Here is an 18,162-nt window from a genome sequence, read left to right as displayed (position 1 = left end):
ATACCTGGCTGATTTTTCTATTCATTTTTTACTTTTTTTTAATTTTGTAATTCATCTGTTTGCATTTTGTTCAGTAAATTGACATCATATTTTGGTATGGGTATAATTTTTATTTTCCTTTTTTTTTTTTTTTTTTTTCTTTTGCGTACAGGAGCTTGCATGTGCCTGCATGTTATCCCACAGCGTTTTTGCTTCGCATCTTACTAATTTGAACATGCTGAAGATGTTGCACGCATTCTTGTTTGCTTTAAAATCATCTGGATGGCATGGCTTTAAAAAAACTTTGAAAAACACCATTGTTGATAAGGACTGAGCTATAATTTTGACCATATAATTACAGGTGAAGCTTTGAACTATTCAAGCAAGAGCACTGCCCCCTATCCAGAGACCAGACAAGTGATTTCAGGAACAGGAATCAGTATTCCACAGTATTCACAAGCAAGAATAATCCCACCAATTGGAACCCAATATGGAGTAAACAGTGTATTAAGATCATCCAATGGTGTTGTATATTCTTCAGTGGCGGCTCCAGTCCCATCTACGTTTGCCATCACTACACAGCCTGGATCTGTCTTTAGCACAACATACAAAGATTTGTCTGGACTGCATACTAGTGATACCATGCCATCTTTGTCAAGTCTACAGAACCAACCACTTCCCAGGTCATACAGTTTCTTAACAACCACAGCTACTGGTCAAGAAAGAACAGCTGGTCTTGAAACAAGTTTACAGAATACACCATTAGAAACATTGCTGACAGGGCAGAGTGAGTTGATTCCTACTGTAGCAACAGCTTCTGAGTCATATACAGATGCATCACTAGATGCTATCGCCATGTCCCTGGAGGCATTGGCCTCACCCATTGCATACGATGACAGTAAGCAGCAACAGTATCAAATGGAACGTGAACTTCTTGAACTTGAAAAACTTAAGCAGCTGCGCCTAGCTGAAGAACTGGAATGGGAACGCCAAGAGATACAAAGGTTCCGTGAACAGGATAAGCTGATAGTCCAACAAGAATTAGAAGAACTGCATAGTATGAAACACCAGCTGCTTTTACAGCAAGAAGAAGAGCGACATGCTCACTTAATGATGCAACAGGAGACCTTTGCCCAGCAACAGATGCAGCTTGAGCAAATTCAGCAGCTACAGCATCAACTGCAGCAACAACTGGAAGAGCAAAAAATTCGACAGATCTATCAGTACAGCTATGACCCATCTGGCAGTGCTTCACCACAGACAAGTGCAGAACATGTACTGCAGGATACACAGTATACAGCAGGAGAGAACAGCCAGTATTGGTCAATACAGGATGAAACTGCAACCTCATCTGCTTTAACTGGGATTGAGCTTCAACAAAACGCTACCTGGTACACAGTTCCCTCAGAAGGGGTAGCTCAGTTTATCCCTAGCTTGCCTACCTCTGTCTCCGAAATGTCATTAAAAGACATTGATGTACAAGAAGATAGACAGCTGAAAAAGAGAAGCTCTATGCCACGATTACATGGAAAGTACGAGGAACCTGACAAAGCATTGCATGATGATGTTAGATCACACATAAAGATTGTAGACAGTGGAGTGCAAACAGACGATGAAGATGCTGTAGATAGATCTTATACTGGCAGGAGACGGAGAACCAAGAAGAGTGTTGACACCAGTGTTCAGACAGATGATGAGGACCAAGATGAGTGGGACATCCCCACTAGGTCAAGACGAAGGTCACGGGTAAGCAAATATGGCGAAGGCACTGAGACAGATAAAAATAAGAACAATTCTAAAGTATCCAGCATAGCAATCCAGACTGTGACAGAAATGTCAGTTCAAACCGAACCTGTAGGAACTATAAGGATACCTTCAATAAAGTCACAAAAGGATGCCAAGGTAGACATAAAAAAACATATATCGGCCTCAGAAAAGACCTATAAAGGTAGTAGTTTAAGTTGCCAGACAGAAACAGATGCAGATAAACAAACTGGCCAGTACTCTCCTCAAAAAGACAAGAAGCGTCCGACGCCATTAGAGATAGGTTATTCCACCCACCTGAAAGCAGACTCTTCCCTGCAAGTTGCTCCATCACCTCCAAAATCTCCTAAAGTTCTGTACTCTCCTATTTCTCCTGTGTCTCCAAGTAAATCATTAGAATTTGTGCCGTATGAAAAAGCTCTTGGTGCTGAGATTACTCCACAGAAAATGTTGACGTCTGAAGCGTCCACCGCTCCTCCTCCCAGCCCTAGAACAATGAAGATGATGCAGAGGTCTATGTCTGATCCAAAGCCACTGAGTCCTACAGCTGATGAAAGTACCAGGCCTCATTTTCAGTATTCTGATGGTTATTCGGTAAGAATATGCTTTTAAATAATTTTATATGATTGCGTAAGGTTACAAAGTTGAAATGAAAAGCTACAAGAAAAGCTCTTAAAAATGGTTTAACTGCCTATAATTGTTTAGACACTTATTTTAGTAAGGTCAGACACTACTGTGATAGAATGAAGAGGCCTGCTTTGTTGGAAACATTGTCTTATATATATAAAATAAGCCTTAATGTATCTGTACTCCGATACTTGGTTTTCAATAATTTCGAATCCCCAGCATCAACCCAAGTCTGCTTTGCGCACACACACTGCACGCTGAGTTAAACACAATCTCTAGCTCAGCCAGCAAACCTTGATATTTCTATTTTTATGTTCTTAAGTAGTGTGCATGGCAGTCGTAAAATTATGGTTGTTGACTAGTTTCATTTGCTATTTAATTTACCGAAGTCCAACCCTGAGTGCAACTTGTGTTAGTCAGTAAATGAGCAACGCTGTTCAAACCCCCACCCCCCCAAAAAAAAACAAAAACCAAAAAAAAAAACACACTGGTAGGTTATTCAAACTGCCAAGATTATATGTTACATATATAGTTTAAAAGAGATATTGATTAAAATTAAAGGATAAATGCATGTACCTTTTTCTGTGAATTGTGATGCTGAGACTGTCGTCTCTTTGGTTGCGCTTCATATCAAGCTATTAATTTCAGCGTATTACCAGCGTATTATATATGTCGATTACATATTAATATTTGTAACACTTTAGTACATAGCTATATATATATATATATATATATATATATATATATATATATATATATATTAGATCTGTATATATTATCACTAGAAATGGACTGATAGAAAATGGAAGCATCCTTTTCAGTGTGTAGAAAGAGGCCACGACTAGATACAGATTATGCAAAATGCCTCAGCTGTCAGGAGTACATCAAAGTTGGTTCACTGCAGAGATTGACTGAGCAGGGATATCTGGCAATGTTAAATGTCATTCAAACCCGGCATCATGATGCCTCTGTTCGACTTAATGATGAGTTGATTTCAAAAGGTGAATTTCTGGCCAAACTATTATTTTTAATTTGATGTCATCAATATGCTACCATTTCACAATTTTGGAGCTTTTCATTCCTTAAGTGTGTTATTTCTGAATGCATACTACAAAAATATTAGCAATTCAGTGCTTAAAAAAGTTATTTTAGTAAACATTAAGCACTCAAATTTAGAATTTAAGACAAAAAATAAAAACACAGGAACATTTACTATAGCAGTCTATGTCAAGTTTTTACTGACAAATATGTTCAAAACTAAGTGTACCTGTTAAGTAAAATAAAGTTGAAATAACAGTAATGCTAATTAGCTAAAAAAATAATGACCTAATTTCTCAAAGTGGCCAAGAGTTCCAGCCAAGCAGGCCTCTTGATTCTTATCCCTGAGTGCCTAAACTTCAATAAAACACTGCAAATTGTAGCAGAGATTGTCAATTCCTTCGCTATTTAGGCTGTCTTTATACCTGACTAAAAGAACCTATAGTTTGACAATAATTTAATCTGTTGATATATAAAAAAACATTTGCAAAAACATTCTATAAAATGGATACAGAGCAATATATCCTGATATGCTGTTTCCAAATGTCTGATTCATGCAAGATTCAAATATCATATGTTAAAATGTCACATTCTTTCATCAGCAATCATTTAATATTTAGGATCCTCATTGAAAAAATGGGGACCCTTATGCACTGATTGTTTCCATCTGACTCTGTCTGCCAGTCACACTATATAGCGAACCCCCTAACTGCCTTGACCTTCACCAACCTTGTATTTTATTATATACTCCTAGCCTCCAATAGATGTTTCGGTTTGCATCTGACTATAATCTTTCACTTACTATGCTTTTATTATAGTGTTATGAGGACCCCCAGTATGTGCCTGGACTGGTTTATAAATACTCTAGGTGCAATTGCACGCTCACCTGGAAATTTGTCCTGTCTTTGATAGTAATGTTGTAAACCAACACAGTAAGCATATAATATACTACTGCTATTGTTAAAAAATGAACTAAGTTGTAAATTACAGAAGAATATGATATGAAATAACACCGGTTTATGGGCTGAGCATTAAAGGTACAGTACAACCTCAGAATTATGAACCCCTTGGTAATGGAGGTAGTTCACCTGCTATCGACACCCTCAATCTGAATAATAATACAACGATAACAGCACAGTAATGCAATACTCATATTGTTATTGTTCTAAAGTCTTTATAACAGTACTATATAAATAGAAAAAGGCTAAGTTGAAGTTACCATTGAAATCGTAACTGTGCAAAAACACAAATTTAAACGTCCAGGAAAACCTGGGTTAACATTGTGCTTGCTTTTAGACAAAATGTATTCGTGCAGCTTGTTCAGGCATTCAGCCTCCTTTGCCTTGAAAAAAACCTGTGCTTTATTTCAAACTAAAATGTTCCAAGTAAAACTGCCCATACTTGCTTTGAAATCTGCCTCACCTTTCTGAATAGATTTGTTGGTACAGTATTTTTACCATCTTCATGACCAGCACCCTTCTTTTGTAGGAGTGCCTATCTGGTTGCATTGCACACATGACTGAGGATTGCATACTCCCTGTTGAAAGTGGGGGTTTGGTAGACTGGTCTGTTCGGAGATTCATAACTGGGCTTCTACTGTATATGATTACAAAATAAAAGCAGATTCCAGATTTATAACTAACTATACTCAGAACTGGAAATGTTTAGTGATACTCAGTCATTACTACACATTCATAACAAGTTATATATATGTAATGACTTTCCCATCGGTCGGTGTTCAGCAGTGAACTGAAATGTTTCCTCAGTTTTTGGTCTGTTAGAAAACTTTTTAAATTGCTTTTCTTTTCAGTCTTTTTTTTTTTTTTTTTGTATTACCACCAGCACATTCCATTACAATTATTACAGCCTTAAGGATTAGCCAATTATGCTTGGAAACAGTAGTTTGCCATGAGGTTAATCTGCCCATAGCAGGTCTAGTAACATCCATTCCAATGGCTGCTGATGTTTTACCGAATAATTTCAGCCATCAGCAAGAATCTTAAATAATAAATGATTTGATTCTTCGCTGATCACAAACTGAGCTTAGGACAAGACAGCCTTGTGGTAAGGAACATATTTGTATATTGCCTTTTTTGTTATGTTAAGAAAACATATACAGTAGTTTCCCTTTTAATTTTAATTAAATAAACATTATCAGAAATGGGTGTAGCCAATTGCTGCTTCCTAAAGAAGAAAGCAACTGCAGCATCAACAATCCAGGCATTATAAATGATGGTTTCTATTGAGAAAGAACCACTCTAACCATGAACAAAGTAAGGAGACACACTTATTTATAAGATAAGCAACAGTTGTGATATTAGGAAATTAGTCTCTTTATGGTTTGCTGTATTTGGATTAAATAGTGATTCACATTAAATTTAAAAAGAAAAAAAAAACATTCTAAAAGCAGGTATTGATTTCTGAGGTCTTGGAGGGGAAAAAATTGCAGCACTTTAGTGGTGTAATGGGATTTGCAGTATAGCTACAAAGTAGAAGAGACAGCTTTGATTTAATGCTTTAAGGATGTAACTCACTAAGTCGCAGAGAAGAGAGAAAGCATGTGATGCATTTTGTTTTTGTAAATGCAAATTAATTATTGAAAAAAATTAATGAATTATTGAAAACGACTAGTCATCATCTTCTTTCGAAAACCAGTAGTATAGGAAATAGTAGTATATAAACCATATAGAAATTGGTTCAGTAGGATAACAGTTCAGAAGCAATGTTATTTAATACAAATAAATTCCATATATATGCTTTTGTAAATACAGGTTTGTTTCCAACCAGCTTGGACCGCATTGGTGTGTTAAAACACTCTATAAAGACTGGAAAATAAGCAGCATGGGTCTGTTCATTCTGACCTCTCGAGCTCAAACTGGGTAAAGCTGCAGGTTCTTGTTAGAGAAGTGCACTGATAGGACGAGTTGTAAAATAATGTTGACATCATGCAGTGTAGCAGTTGAGGTGCCGCAGCAGCAGTTTGAATGCAAGCACAAAGGTAAGAAAGTGAAACGGCTAGTGTGCTTTTTGTTTTGTATAAAGGTGTACTGGATTATAGTCAAATTCAATCCGAAGTGTCTATAGGATGCTAGGCATGTATGACCCAATTTTGGCAAAGTCAAGGCTGTTATCGTTTTCTACGTTGTGTAGTGTGACAGACAGATGGACATGATCAGTCAATAAGGGTCTCCATTTTTTGACTGGGGAGTCCAACAATAGTAAAACTGGGATTGAGTATCCCAGGAACAGGTTTCATGAATACTGAAAGCTTCATTATTATTTTGTACTCCTCGTCGTTCACAGATTATGTGTTTAGACAACATAATATATAAACAAACCCTAGGATGAACCCGCAAGCACAGCTTCAAATCACAGCATCTGGTACCTGAACAAGTTCTAGAAAGAAAGTGTGCCTAGAACATAGTAACATATTTATAGAAGAAACAAGCACTGACATTTTTATTAGTGGTTTTATGTAATGTTGGTTGTCAAAAGTATTAAAATCAAAGGTTTCAATCAATCCAAACAGTGAGGTGTCATTCTATGTATTTTAAGTTAATATCACACCTTCAGTGCCACATCTCACAAAATGAAAATGCAGTTCCTTTTTGAAAGCTAAAATAGCAAACATTGTTACAGATAGTTAATGTAGTCTTGTTATATTCACTATTCAGTAATTTAAATGATTTGATGTCTTATTAAACTCTGTTGTGACCATGTATATCCTCTGACTCTAAAATTTTGATATACAGGGTTTCCGAGATCTGTTTCATCACATCCCCCTTGTTCTAACAGACATTGCAATAAAAAAAATTAATAAAATAAAATATTAAATAGAGCTTATGTGAGTGGCATCCCTAAAGCAGGCACCCCTCCAGTGATGTAGAAATCAGTTTTCTGCATGATTGCTCCAGTCCTATAGTGAGCTGTTCACATACATGAGTTGCATTAGAAAGACCCAGATGAGTTTGAAGCAAAATATTGAGTTCCAGAAAATCTATACAAGCTTAATGTGAAATAAATGATCCTGTCTGCAATAGCACTTCCAGAATTACTGTGCTGAACATATTTAAGTTGACTTGTGTTTTTTGCCTTGTAATCTACTACTTTGCATGAGGGTTTAAACTACCCCATATGATTCAGAAGTGATGTTAACTTGTGTTAAATTTAAAGTGCCAGTTAGTGGTCAATCTAACTGTTGTGTAAATACAGCTCTGGGTTTTATTTAGTTGATATGAAACAGTGGCAGATATAAATACCTACACTGAAGCATACAAATAATTTAATGTCTGGGAGCAGTAAAAAAAAAAAAAACTGCTCACAGTCTAGATCTACTACAGTAACTACATGTGTAAAGTATTTTGATATTCAGACAAAGTATCTCTTTGGGTAATTCAATTTGTCCTGCGGCCAGTTATGTGCTTTCTCAAACGTACCATGGTCACATAAGTTAAGTCAATAATAGATATTACATTTTAAGGTTATTAAATCCAGTTATACTAGATAGAACGGTCATGGCCATTACTGTAAAACCTCTTTCTGTTTTTAGACCAAAGGTAGTCAAAGCGGAACACCATCCGGAACACAAAAAAAAGTTAAAAGGACTCTTCCGAATCCACCTCCTGAAGAAGATACAGCTGAAAACCAGTCCGGTTATACCACTGTAGGGTCAGTTTCCCGTAGAAGAATCTGCAGGACAAACACCATGGCCAGAGCTAAGATCCTTCAGGACATTGACAGAGAGCTAGACCTTGTGGAGCGAGAGTCATCTAAGCTTCGGAAAAAACAAGCAGAGCTTGACGAAGAAGAAAAAGAAATTGACGCAAAGCTGAGATACCTTGAAATGGGCATTAATAGAAGAAAGGATGCCTTGCTTAAAGAAAGAGAGAAGAGGGAGCGTGCTTATCTGCAAGGTGTTGCAGAGGAACGGGATTACATGTCAGACAGTGAAATAACCAACATTAGGGGCACTAGGGTAGATAGTCAGCATGGCTTAGAAAGACCAAGAACAGCACCACAATCAGAATTTGATCAGTTTATGCCACCACAGACCCAACCTGAATCCCAGTATGCAGAACACACAAGTCCTTACACCCAATATCAATATGCCCCCCCTTCTCTACCAACACAAGCCCCTTCTCAGTATCCCCAGCAAACCCATTACCAGCATCAATCACTGTACCACCAGCAGGTTTCACCCTATCAAACTCAACCCAGTTACTCATCTGTACCTGAAATATCCTACGCACAAGCACAACTCCCTCAGTCCCAACAGCCGAACTATCAACATCCATCACAGATGCTGTTAATGCAAAAGCCCAGGCAGACCACACTAGCTGATCTGGAACCAAAGATAACTACCAATTATGAGGTAATACGCAACCAGCCCCTTATGATTGTACCTTCTTCCACTGAAACCACATATGCAGTTCCCCATATGGGCAGTTATAGCAATCTGGACCTGAGAATAGGCTTGGATGAGAGAAGTAGTATGGTGAGCAGTCCCATGTCCAACATTTCGGCAGATTCCTTCTATGCAGACATTGAGCAACATACTCCTAGGAATTATGTTCTAATTGATGACATTGGTGAACTCACCAAAGGTTCCACATCTTTGTCTTCTACATTTAACATTCCTGACAAGGATCTCACAAAAACAGATCGACTGCTTCACACTGGTGAGCTACGAAGGACTCCAGAAGTAACAGATTTCCTTGGACCATTACAGACTTCTTCAAGGATGCATACCTATGGAAAGACTGATGAGGATTCGATGGAAGACCCATATGAATTAAAACTGCTAAAGCAGCAGATAAAACAGGAGTTTCGTAGAGGCACAGAAGGTTTGGATCACATGTCTGGGCTGCCCCACTATTATCAAAGTGATAGCAGTTACAGACACTTCCCTAAAACTGAAAAGTACAGCATCAGCAGACTGACTCTTGAAAAGCAAGCTGCCAAACAGCTTCCACCATCTGTGCTGTACCAAAAACAGACCAAACAAAAAAAGCCTTTAATGGACCCTAAAGTCACCAAGTTTTCTCCTATTCAGGAAAGTAGAGACATAGAGCCAGATTATAGTAATTACCTGGCCTCTAGCACATCCTCGGTGAGTGGTCTTTCCTCTAGAGCTAGATTACTACAAGATGATATTACATTTGGACTGAGAAAGAACATATCAGATCAGCAAAAGTACCTTGGGTCTACACTTGGTGCAAACCTTGCACACTCCCTTGGAAATGCCTTAAATCTGGTCCCAAACATGCGATCATCACTGCATGATGACCTTGATAAATCATATCCCAGTGGCACTAGGTCAAGGCCTTCATCAAGACCTTCATCTGTCCATGGACTTGACCTTTCAATAAAAAGAGATTCCTCCAGCACATCACTGAGATTAAAAACGCAAGAGAACGAACCCTTAGATGTCTCATACACTCATGCATCACCTTCTGTGAGAACAAAACCAACGAGCCTACCAATTAGCCAAAGTAGAGGGAGAATTCAAATTGTAGCCCAAAACTCAGAGGAAGAAAGTCCTTTAAGTCCCGTTGGACAACCAATGGGCATGGCCCGTGCTGCAGCTGGACCACTTCCACCTATTTCTGCCGATACAAGAGACCAGTTTGGCTCAAGCCACTCCCTTCCTGAGGTCCAGCAACATATGAGAGAGGAATCAAGAACCCGTGGATATGACTGGGATATAGCATTCATTATGGATGACTTCCAGCATGCAATGTCAGACAGCGAAGGTAAACTAGGTCTCAGACTGTTCTACCATTACCATAATGCAGATTCACATTTTTATGCATGTATCTGATTCTGTTGATCTTTGCTTGTGAAGGCTTTTGTTTTGTTTCTGTCCGTGTACACCTTGTCTACTCATTCTTTTGTTATTGTAATGATTTCTGACTGCACTATAGCATGCTGATGTCCCTTCAATTTATTTTTGTTATTGTGTGTTTCTTGTTCATTTGATTGTGTGTGATCTGTATGCCGTTTTGTATCTATACCCTATAACACTATACCAATCTTTTAAGCTTTTACTGATATTTGTTCATCTCGGTTAAGACAGACATTTCGTATAGTAATTCAAACTGTAAGTTATCATTAGCTTTTTATATATATATATTATATATATATATAATAATATATATATATATATTATATATATATATATATATATATATATATATTATTAGATAGGCATATTAATTATATCAGTCATTTAGTCAAATAATGATCTATCAAGTTGTTCAGCTTTTAGTAATATCAGGGACATGCCTCTTTGACATACTAAATGCTCACTTCTAAACCAAAGCCCAAAACAATTTATCAGGGTTATATATGTTTCTGCAGTGTAAACGAAGAAGAGGGAATACCTTAACAGCATATAAAAACAACTACAAAGCTTTTTATAAGTTATCTATAAAATAGTATATGCATTTCTTCCAACTGGTATGCCCCTTTACTGATGGGTATGTGATTAAAAGTGAGCCTAAGTTTCCAGTTTGAGTGTTTAATTACATTATTCACCGGTAGTTTTGTGTTTCTAGATTTGTAAAGTTATCAGGTTTCAAAAAAAGGAGTCAAATAAAGACTGCAGTAAAGGCTTTGAAAATATACCAAACTGTACGGTGAAACAAGTAAAATCATGAATTGTCATGAACGTGCTTTTGCTTTTGGGATGATGTGAGGAGCATTCATTTCAGAAAATGGTACCTTATTTAAATAATGTACTGTATAGACCTGAAATCCAGTTGTATCAGCAGTGTAATAGTATGCAAGGTCGAATTATCTGTGAAGTACTTGAGACTTGTGGAAACACAAGTTTAGGCTGATGAGTAGTGAGTGCAATTAATGGGCTAGTGCAGTATTGTGCCAGGCTTACATACACAGAGATGCTCTCTGAATGTTAGCTGGTAAAATGCAATGATAAAGTTGACATTTTTCTAGGGTTACAATTTTGTGTAATGTATCTCTTGTTATAAGGAATACAATTCATAGTGTAAGTAAGGTACTGTATTTAACAATACACAGCATCTTTATAAATGATCTTACAAAATGAGTCTAAAGAACCTTTTTGTTACTGTACTGTTCCACATGTCTTATTTTAACAATGCCCCTACAACTGCATGGTTGTATACATAACTTATGTGTATGTTTATTGCAATAAAACAGTCGTAATTTGCATGTGTTTGACTTTGTATGATGGTGAAAATTATTGCAAAAAGCATGTCTTTTGATAAAATGTGCATGGCTTGCTTTGTGTTTTTAATATTTAATGTCATACTTTTAATAGATTCACCTAAATAATAGGTCAACCAGAATTTTCTCTAAATACAAAATTGTGGAAAACGGCAAGAAAGACTTTGTTGATCCTTGCAATAAGTTCTATTAGTCACTAACGTATAATGTAGTCAAGGTATTAGAAATACAATTATGTTGGATCTGCAAAACAGCATGTGCCGTATCAGATTGGATCACTTCTTCACTGGCTTTGCATGGCTTGAGTTACGGGCCCTCACTTATACATAAATCCTTAATATCTCACGTGCTCACATATTATTACGTTTTACTTGCATGTGAAGTGCTATGCAATCCTCGTGCCTAAATACAAATATACGTTTTCAACACTCGCGTTACACGGACCCGTTTATATCCTGTGTACCAATGACTATACACTAACATTAACACACAACATATAACAGAAAATACACACAGGGGCGGGCACTTTGCCACACTCACTCATAATTTCATCCATATCAACTAGAATGACAATTTAAACCATGTTCATAATAATTATAATTCTGTTTCTATTTTATATTTAACCACAAATATTTCTAACAGATTGACACATGGTATATTTTTAAAAAGGTCTAATTTCAGTGAGGTTGACTATGTTTACATGTGTTTCACACATAGATTTTGGCTTTGGGTTAAGATTGCCATGTGTACCGTAAGTAAAAACGCATGTTAAACACATATACAACTGGCCAGCATTTTATACTGTGTAAAGCTGAAAAGACATATTCTTACTTGTGTAAAACCCATGTAAAACACTCAAATGTGTTTGAAAGTGCATCCCTCTTTGTGACAATGTATGTAATCAGTAAACTGTTAAAAATTTTGAGACGATTAAGATAATTACAAATTAAAAAAAAAAAATATATATATATATATTATATATATATATATATATATATATATATATATTATATATATATATCTATATATATAACTATCACATATTTGATAGCTATTGATAGTGTTAAAAATAATGATACTGGTAATTACAAACCAATATTAATGACTTACAATATTAAAGCTTGCATCGCTATATTCCTGCATTTAGTTGTTGAGTATCTGACTGCTGTATGAACCCAGCTGACATTTTATGGTCACATATGTTGATATTTTCAAAGGAGAAAATGTCATACAAGATGACGATACAGTAACATCAAAACAAGGAAATGTTGGTACACATTCTTACTTCAATAACTCATTAATTTTTACTAAAGGTTAATAAAACAAGTTTTACACATGTAACACTTTTTCAAAAGTACCTGGTGGATAAAAATGGAAGATTGACGAGAAACAAACAAATGGGTTTATATATATATATATATATATATATATATATATATATATATATATATATATATATATATATATATATATATATATATATATATATATATATATAGAAATTGCACAACAGCAGTGGGCATGTAATCAGTTGCTATCCCTTTCTACTTTTTTATTGCTTAAATCGCCTTTTAAGCAGCATGTACATCTACTTATATTTATGAAACCATATTAGGAATATTATTTTAAAAGTGTGTTTCTGTTATTCGATATGTTAGGGTACTAAGGAGTTGATTTGATTATCCAATACCACCTCACAATAATGAACAGCTGAATTTTGTAGAGCATTTTACAGCACTGGGGAATTGTCCTGGATTGTACCAACCTATCAGTGGTTATTATAGCATTACCCCTAAAAGGAAATGTTGAAGCAGTCCAGGTAGATTTTCTGTTATTGTAAAATGCTGTGGTTTATTCTGATGGGTTTTGGTTGATCAAATCAACTGCTTAGTTTAATGTTCTGAGTTATGGTCTTCAGTGTATAGGTTGTTTTTTGCCCTGATGCATGTCAAGATATAGTGTAGTGTAGTTGTCACCAACCAACATCTATATATTGTAACACACCTCTCAAGTTGCAGATGTGATGTGTTCTATGTGTATTCATTTGTTGATATGACTACTCTCTGTCATACCTGTTATACTATGGTTCTGGCTGGCCTTTGAGATGTGACATATTAATCCATTAAAGAAGTTTATATCATAAGTCCTAGCTTCTTCAGGGTCCTCAAAAGTTCCAGGCTATACTTCAGAAAGCACTAACTGAATTAAAATGAGAAGTAATTCCTTGTTTTATTGATTTTTTATTTATTATTTTAAGTACTGGTACCTAGATTCTAAAATTTAATTTTGCATCACAGCAGGAGGCACTAGCTGGGATTTAGAAGGTGAGAATTAATATAATTTTTAAAAATCATTATTTAAGCATACAGTTGTATTTACCATATGTTTCGTGGTTTGAACTAATCATATCTCAGCTGTATGCTTCTGATCCATTGGTTCAATCCAACTCATCCTCATATACACGTTAACTATTTTTGTTTAGGATTCAGGAGCTTGTAGGCTTGTATGTTCATTGTATGAAAATGTGAATATAAGAAGACATGCATATATATGTATGTAGATTAATATGTGCTGTCAATAAAATACATCAGTATGTTATGCCAACTTTTAAAAGCTAAAAGCTGAATCAGGCAATGATTCAAGGTTAGAGTAAATATGTATTTAAATTATACAGTAAAGTGTATGATTACTAATTACATTCACATTTGTTCTGTTGATTAATGTACATTTGAAATCACACTAATGGATATATTTATAATGTGCATTATTAGAAAGAAGTACTAAAAACAAAAGAATAAAAATTTAAATATTTACACTAGCTATAATGTAGTATTTACATTACCTTGTGTCCATTACCATCAATACAGCTTAGCTTTCTTACACCTGAAAATGGAAATCCATTATGTTACGCATGACGATGGATAATGTTGTACCTTTATTTCTAGCATGCACCTTACCCGGTTACATTCTGTAAACATCAGCAGCTAAAAAAAGTTTAGAAACAACACATGCAAACACAAGCCTTTTTTTAAAATTAACATTACAGATCAATTGATAAGTCTGTTTTGATAACCAGCCCAGAAAAATAACACATTACTTAATCCAATATTGATGGGTTCCTTTAAAATAACAATGTTTCTTTGACTGCTCATATACATTTTTTTAAATAATGAACTTTTTTATGACTGCAGTTTAATTCCTTTGTAGAATGTGGTCCCAACAGTAAAACAATTGAAAGCTCCGAGAATACATTGGAATGCAACCCTCCTCTGCATAACTACGGTATTTTTTTTTCAGTAATTTTGTTAAGATTAATTTTGAAAAATCTAAAGATTTAAAATACAACACAGAGCAAAACTTTTCATGTAAAAATAATTATGAATGTAATTTTAACCTCCAAAAATTGCTGCAAACAAAGAAGCTAAAACATGACATTGCGTTGACATTGCATTACTATTGTTGTTGTTAATAATAATAATAATAATAATAATAATAATAATAATAATAATAATAATAATAATAATAATAATAATAATAATAATAATAATAATAATAATAATAATAATAGATAGACTGTACATACCATCAATGAATATTCTTTATAAAGTCAAATCGTAATGTTTGAGCCTGAGATCTTGTGTTTAAATATAAAGTCATTGCCAGTCATTACTACAAAAGCTGGGCTGTCTGTATGAACTACTGTAGGCAGAGTTTTAGACAGTCTTCACTGTACTTGAAATACATTGAAGTGTACAAAACCTTTTAAAGTAAAAAGAATTTAAACCAATTCTTTCAACACGTATTGATTTGGTAGAAGAAGCTGTAAAAGTATATCTTTGCACCATTTACAGTACTTACCATTGAGGTTTTAGATACTGGTAAACAGACATTACATGGGAGATTCAGGCTAATTTAAGCTGTCTACAAATTAATTTCTGTATGTGAAGTACTTGCTAGATGTCAATACACCTAGATTCCTATCTATCACTGATTTCCTTATAGCGTTATCTGGCAGAGGTAGCAATGATGTTGTTTAGAAAGAATATCATTTTATGAGGTTTCTTTTCTGGGTAGGTGATAGAAAAGTCATATTTCTTTCACTTTTTTTTTTAATTTGGTACAAATGTTCAGTGCAATTTTCTTCAGTCTTACTTAAATCTGTATGAGAATGGGACTAACATCACAGTATTTGGAATTGTGGTTGCATAATTCAGTTCCAGTTTTGAGAAAAGTGACTTCCATCATATTGTGGAAGACTTCCACCCCTCTCTTCCATAACTGCAACACAGTATAGAATATACTGTAGCACCACCACAGCTTTAAAAGCCTTGTGGTAAGACAGATGGCTTTACACACCAGAATAATCCTTAATACGCTAAGAGAATAAACTTAATTGACAAGAACCTCTAAAATGCAGTGTATTCTTTTCTAACAGAAGTACCCTCACAAAGTCGAATTTGGTTTCTTCTGGTATTGTTTCTGTTTTTGTGTCTGCTTTCTATACTTTGCCAGTATGTGTCACATTTCCCTTGCATGATAAAGCTATATAATAATATATGGGTTGCTCAGCGCATGCAGTGTCCTGATTTCCCTTCTCAGCTTTTTCATTGATGGGTAGGGACAACTGATTTTAACTTGATTTCCAAAAGCATATCACCTGCGTCAGGAGGAGACTGATTGGTTTGACAAGCCACGGGAGCCCCGGATAGAGAATGGACATGCCTTGGATAGAAGACTCCCTGAAAGAATGTCACACAGCAAGCAAAGCCAACACCAGCAGGGAGAAGTAAGCACACCTTGTTTACGTACACAAATGTTACAAGCTTGTCATGTTTCAAGGAACATGATGGATTTGTTTTAACCATAACATTTTATAAGTTATTAATTTTAAAACAATACAAACAACAACAGCAGAGTAAATGTACATTTTATAAAATAGTTCAGTTCATACCTTGTTTTGAGAGATTTAATAATGAATAACAGATGGCTTGAAACTTGCATTATAATTACATTTGTATCATTTGTACTTTGAATGTTATTATGTATACAAGTTAAGGTATCAGTGTAAATTACATATTGTGCTATAAACCAAATAACACAAATGTTGTTTCCTTCAGGCCAAGCCTATTCAGTACAACTTCCCTTATTCCAAAATCAAACTGCAGAAGGACCCCAAAGATCACAGTGTATCAGGTAGATATAAATCTCTTGACTATGGTATTTTTGCATGAAATGCATAACATTGGCAATAAAACTGGTTTATGTTGGCTAGGGGATTGCTGGGTCAACTGGGTTTTTGGAAATATGTATAAGATATATAGTGGTCATCTTTAAATTAATTTCAATAAATCCTTGAACTATGTTTTAGTCAAAAAATATGTAAAGGATCCATCGAACCTCACTCGCTACAATTATCTGCTCCTGCTCTTTTAAGGACTAACGTTAACACAACAGAGTGATGTGATATATATTTGTTTATTTTGAAAAAAAAAAAGAAACATTAATAGACTACAGTGGAATTAGCTTTCGTTAAGAATATGTTGAATATGAGCATAATGGGACTGGCCTAAAGCTGTTTTAGTGATGAAGAGCAAGAATTTGGAATGTCTCTTGTGATTTAGAGACCACATTTTGTCTGTCACAAACCCTTTCAGACTGTGCATTTTTTTTGGAATCTCAGAGATACAAAAAAAGATAATCCAATTGAAATGTGGTAATTTGGAAGATCAATATTGTGGTATCATGACCAATAGATGTTGGTCTGCCTGCAGTGTATCTTTTCTTATGGATATAGGCGCAACAAAAACAAGATTGCTTCAATCTATCGATCAAGGGCATACTTCCCACATTAACCTGATAGACTGTCCAACTGAGACACTTTCCAACATGTCAAGTTAAGGGGATCCTTGTTTTTGTGACCCTTGTTACTTTTTTTGTTTGTTGTTTTTTTTTTTTTTTTTTGGAATGGCACCTTATTGCAAAATAATGTATAACTCATTAACTGTCTTAACATTGCAGAATGTGACTCATCGCCTCCCACCTGAAAATTGTTAGAATTCGCCAGTAGTTATAATGTATTCAGTACGTGGGATTTATTTACAGATATGAGTAATAGGAATTTAAATTGATGGTTTGGCCTTGACTTTTCATACAAAAAAAAAGATAGAGGCTTGCTGTGGTTCTAGGGGTGAGGTTCAGCTTGTTATGCTAATCCTATTGGTTCCTCAACCTATATAGTCAAGGCTCACCTTCCAGTATTTGTTCTCCAAGTCTTTCTCCTCCCCCTCACCACCACCTCCTTTGCAACGGTAGCTCTCTTCTGGAGGTTGGTGGTCCTCCATTACCCAGCTATGGTGACCTCTGACCAATGTCGCAAGTCGCACCTCAAAGAAGGATGGCTCCTATCGGTCCAGAAGATGAGATGATGGGCCAGTCATCCCACACTACACTTTACATCTTACAATGCTGAGCTTCGATCTTTGAATTAAACTTGATGAGTGTGATGTTTTGCTTTTGTTTTATTTATGTTAGTTTATCTGTTACTTT

General features: G+C 35.4%; 1 protein-coding gene across 1 annotated transcript in view; it reads left to right on the top strand.

Moving 5' to 3' along the window:
* LOC121319010 (protein piccolo-like) overlaps positions 1-18,162 on the top strand; it is a 106,333-nt gene that overhangs the window by 46,280 nt on the left and 41,891 nt on the right. Inside the window, exons 6-11 of the mRNA XM_041256243.1 lie at positions 341-2,337; positions 7,958-10,160; positions 13,914-13,940; positions 14,824-14,898; positions 16,266-16,402; positions 16,734-16,809. Coding sequence (XP_041112177.1) covers positions 341-2,337; positions 7,958-10,160; positions 13,914-13,940; positions 14,824-14,898; positions 16,266-16,402; positions 16,734-16,809 — 4,515 coding nt within the window. The remainder of the gene's footprint in view (positions 1-340; positions 2,338-7,957; positions 10,161-13,913; positions 13,941-14,823; positions 14,899-16,265; positions 16,403-16,733; positions 16,810-18,162) is intronic.

The sequence above is a fragment of the Polyodon spathula genome, chromosome 7, assembly GCF_017654505.1.
Source record: "Polyodon spathula isolate WHYD16114869_AA chromosome 7, ASM1765450v1, whole genome shotgun sequence".
NCBI lineage: Eukaryota > Metazoa > Chordata > Actinopteri > Acipenseriformes > Polyodontidae > Polyodon > Polyodon spathula.
Note: the sequence above shows the minus strand (reverse complement) of the source record. Positions and strands in the feature narration are given on the sequence as shown.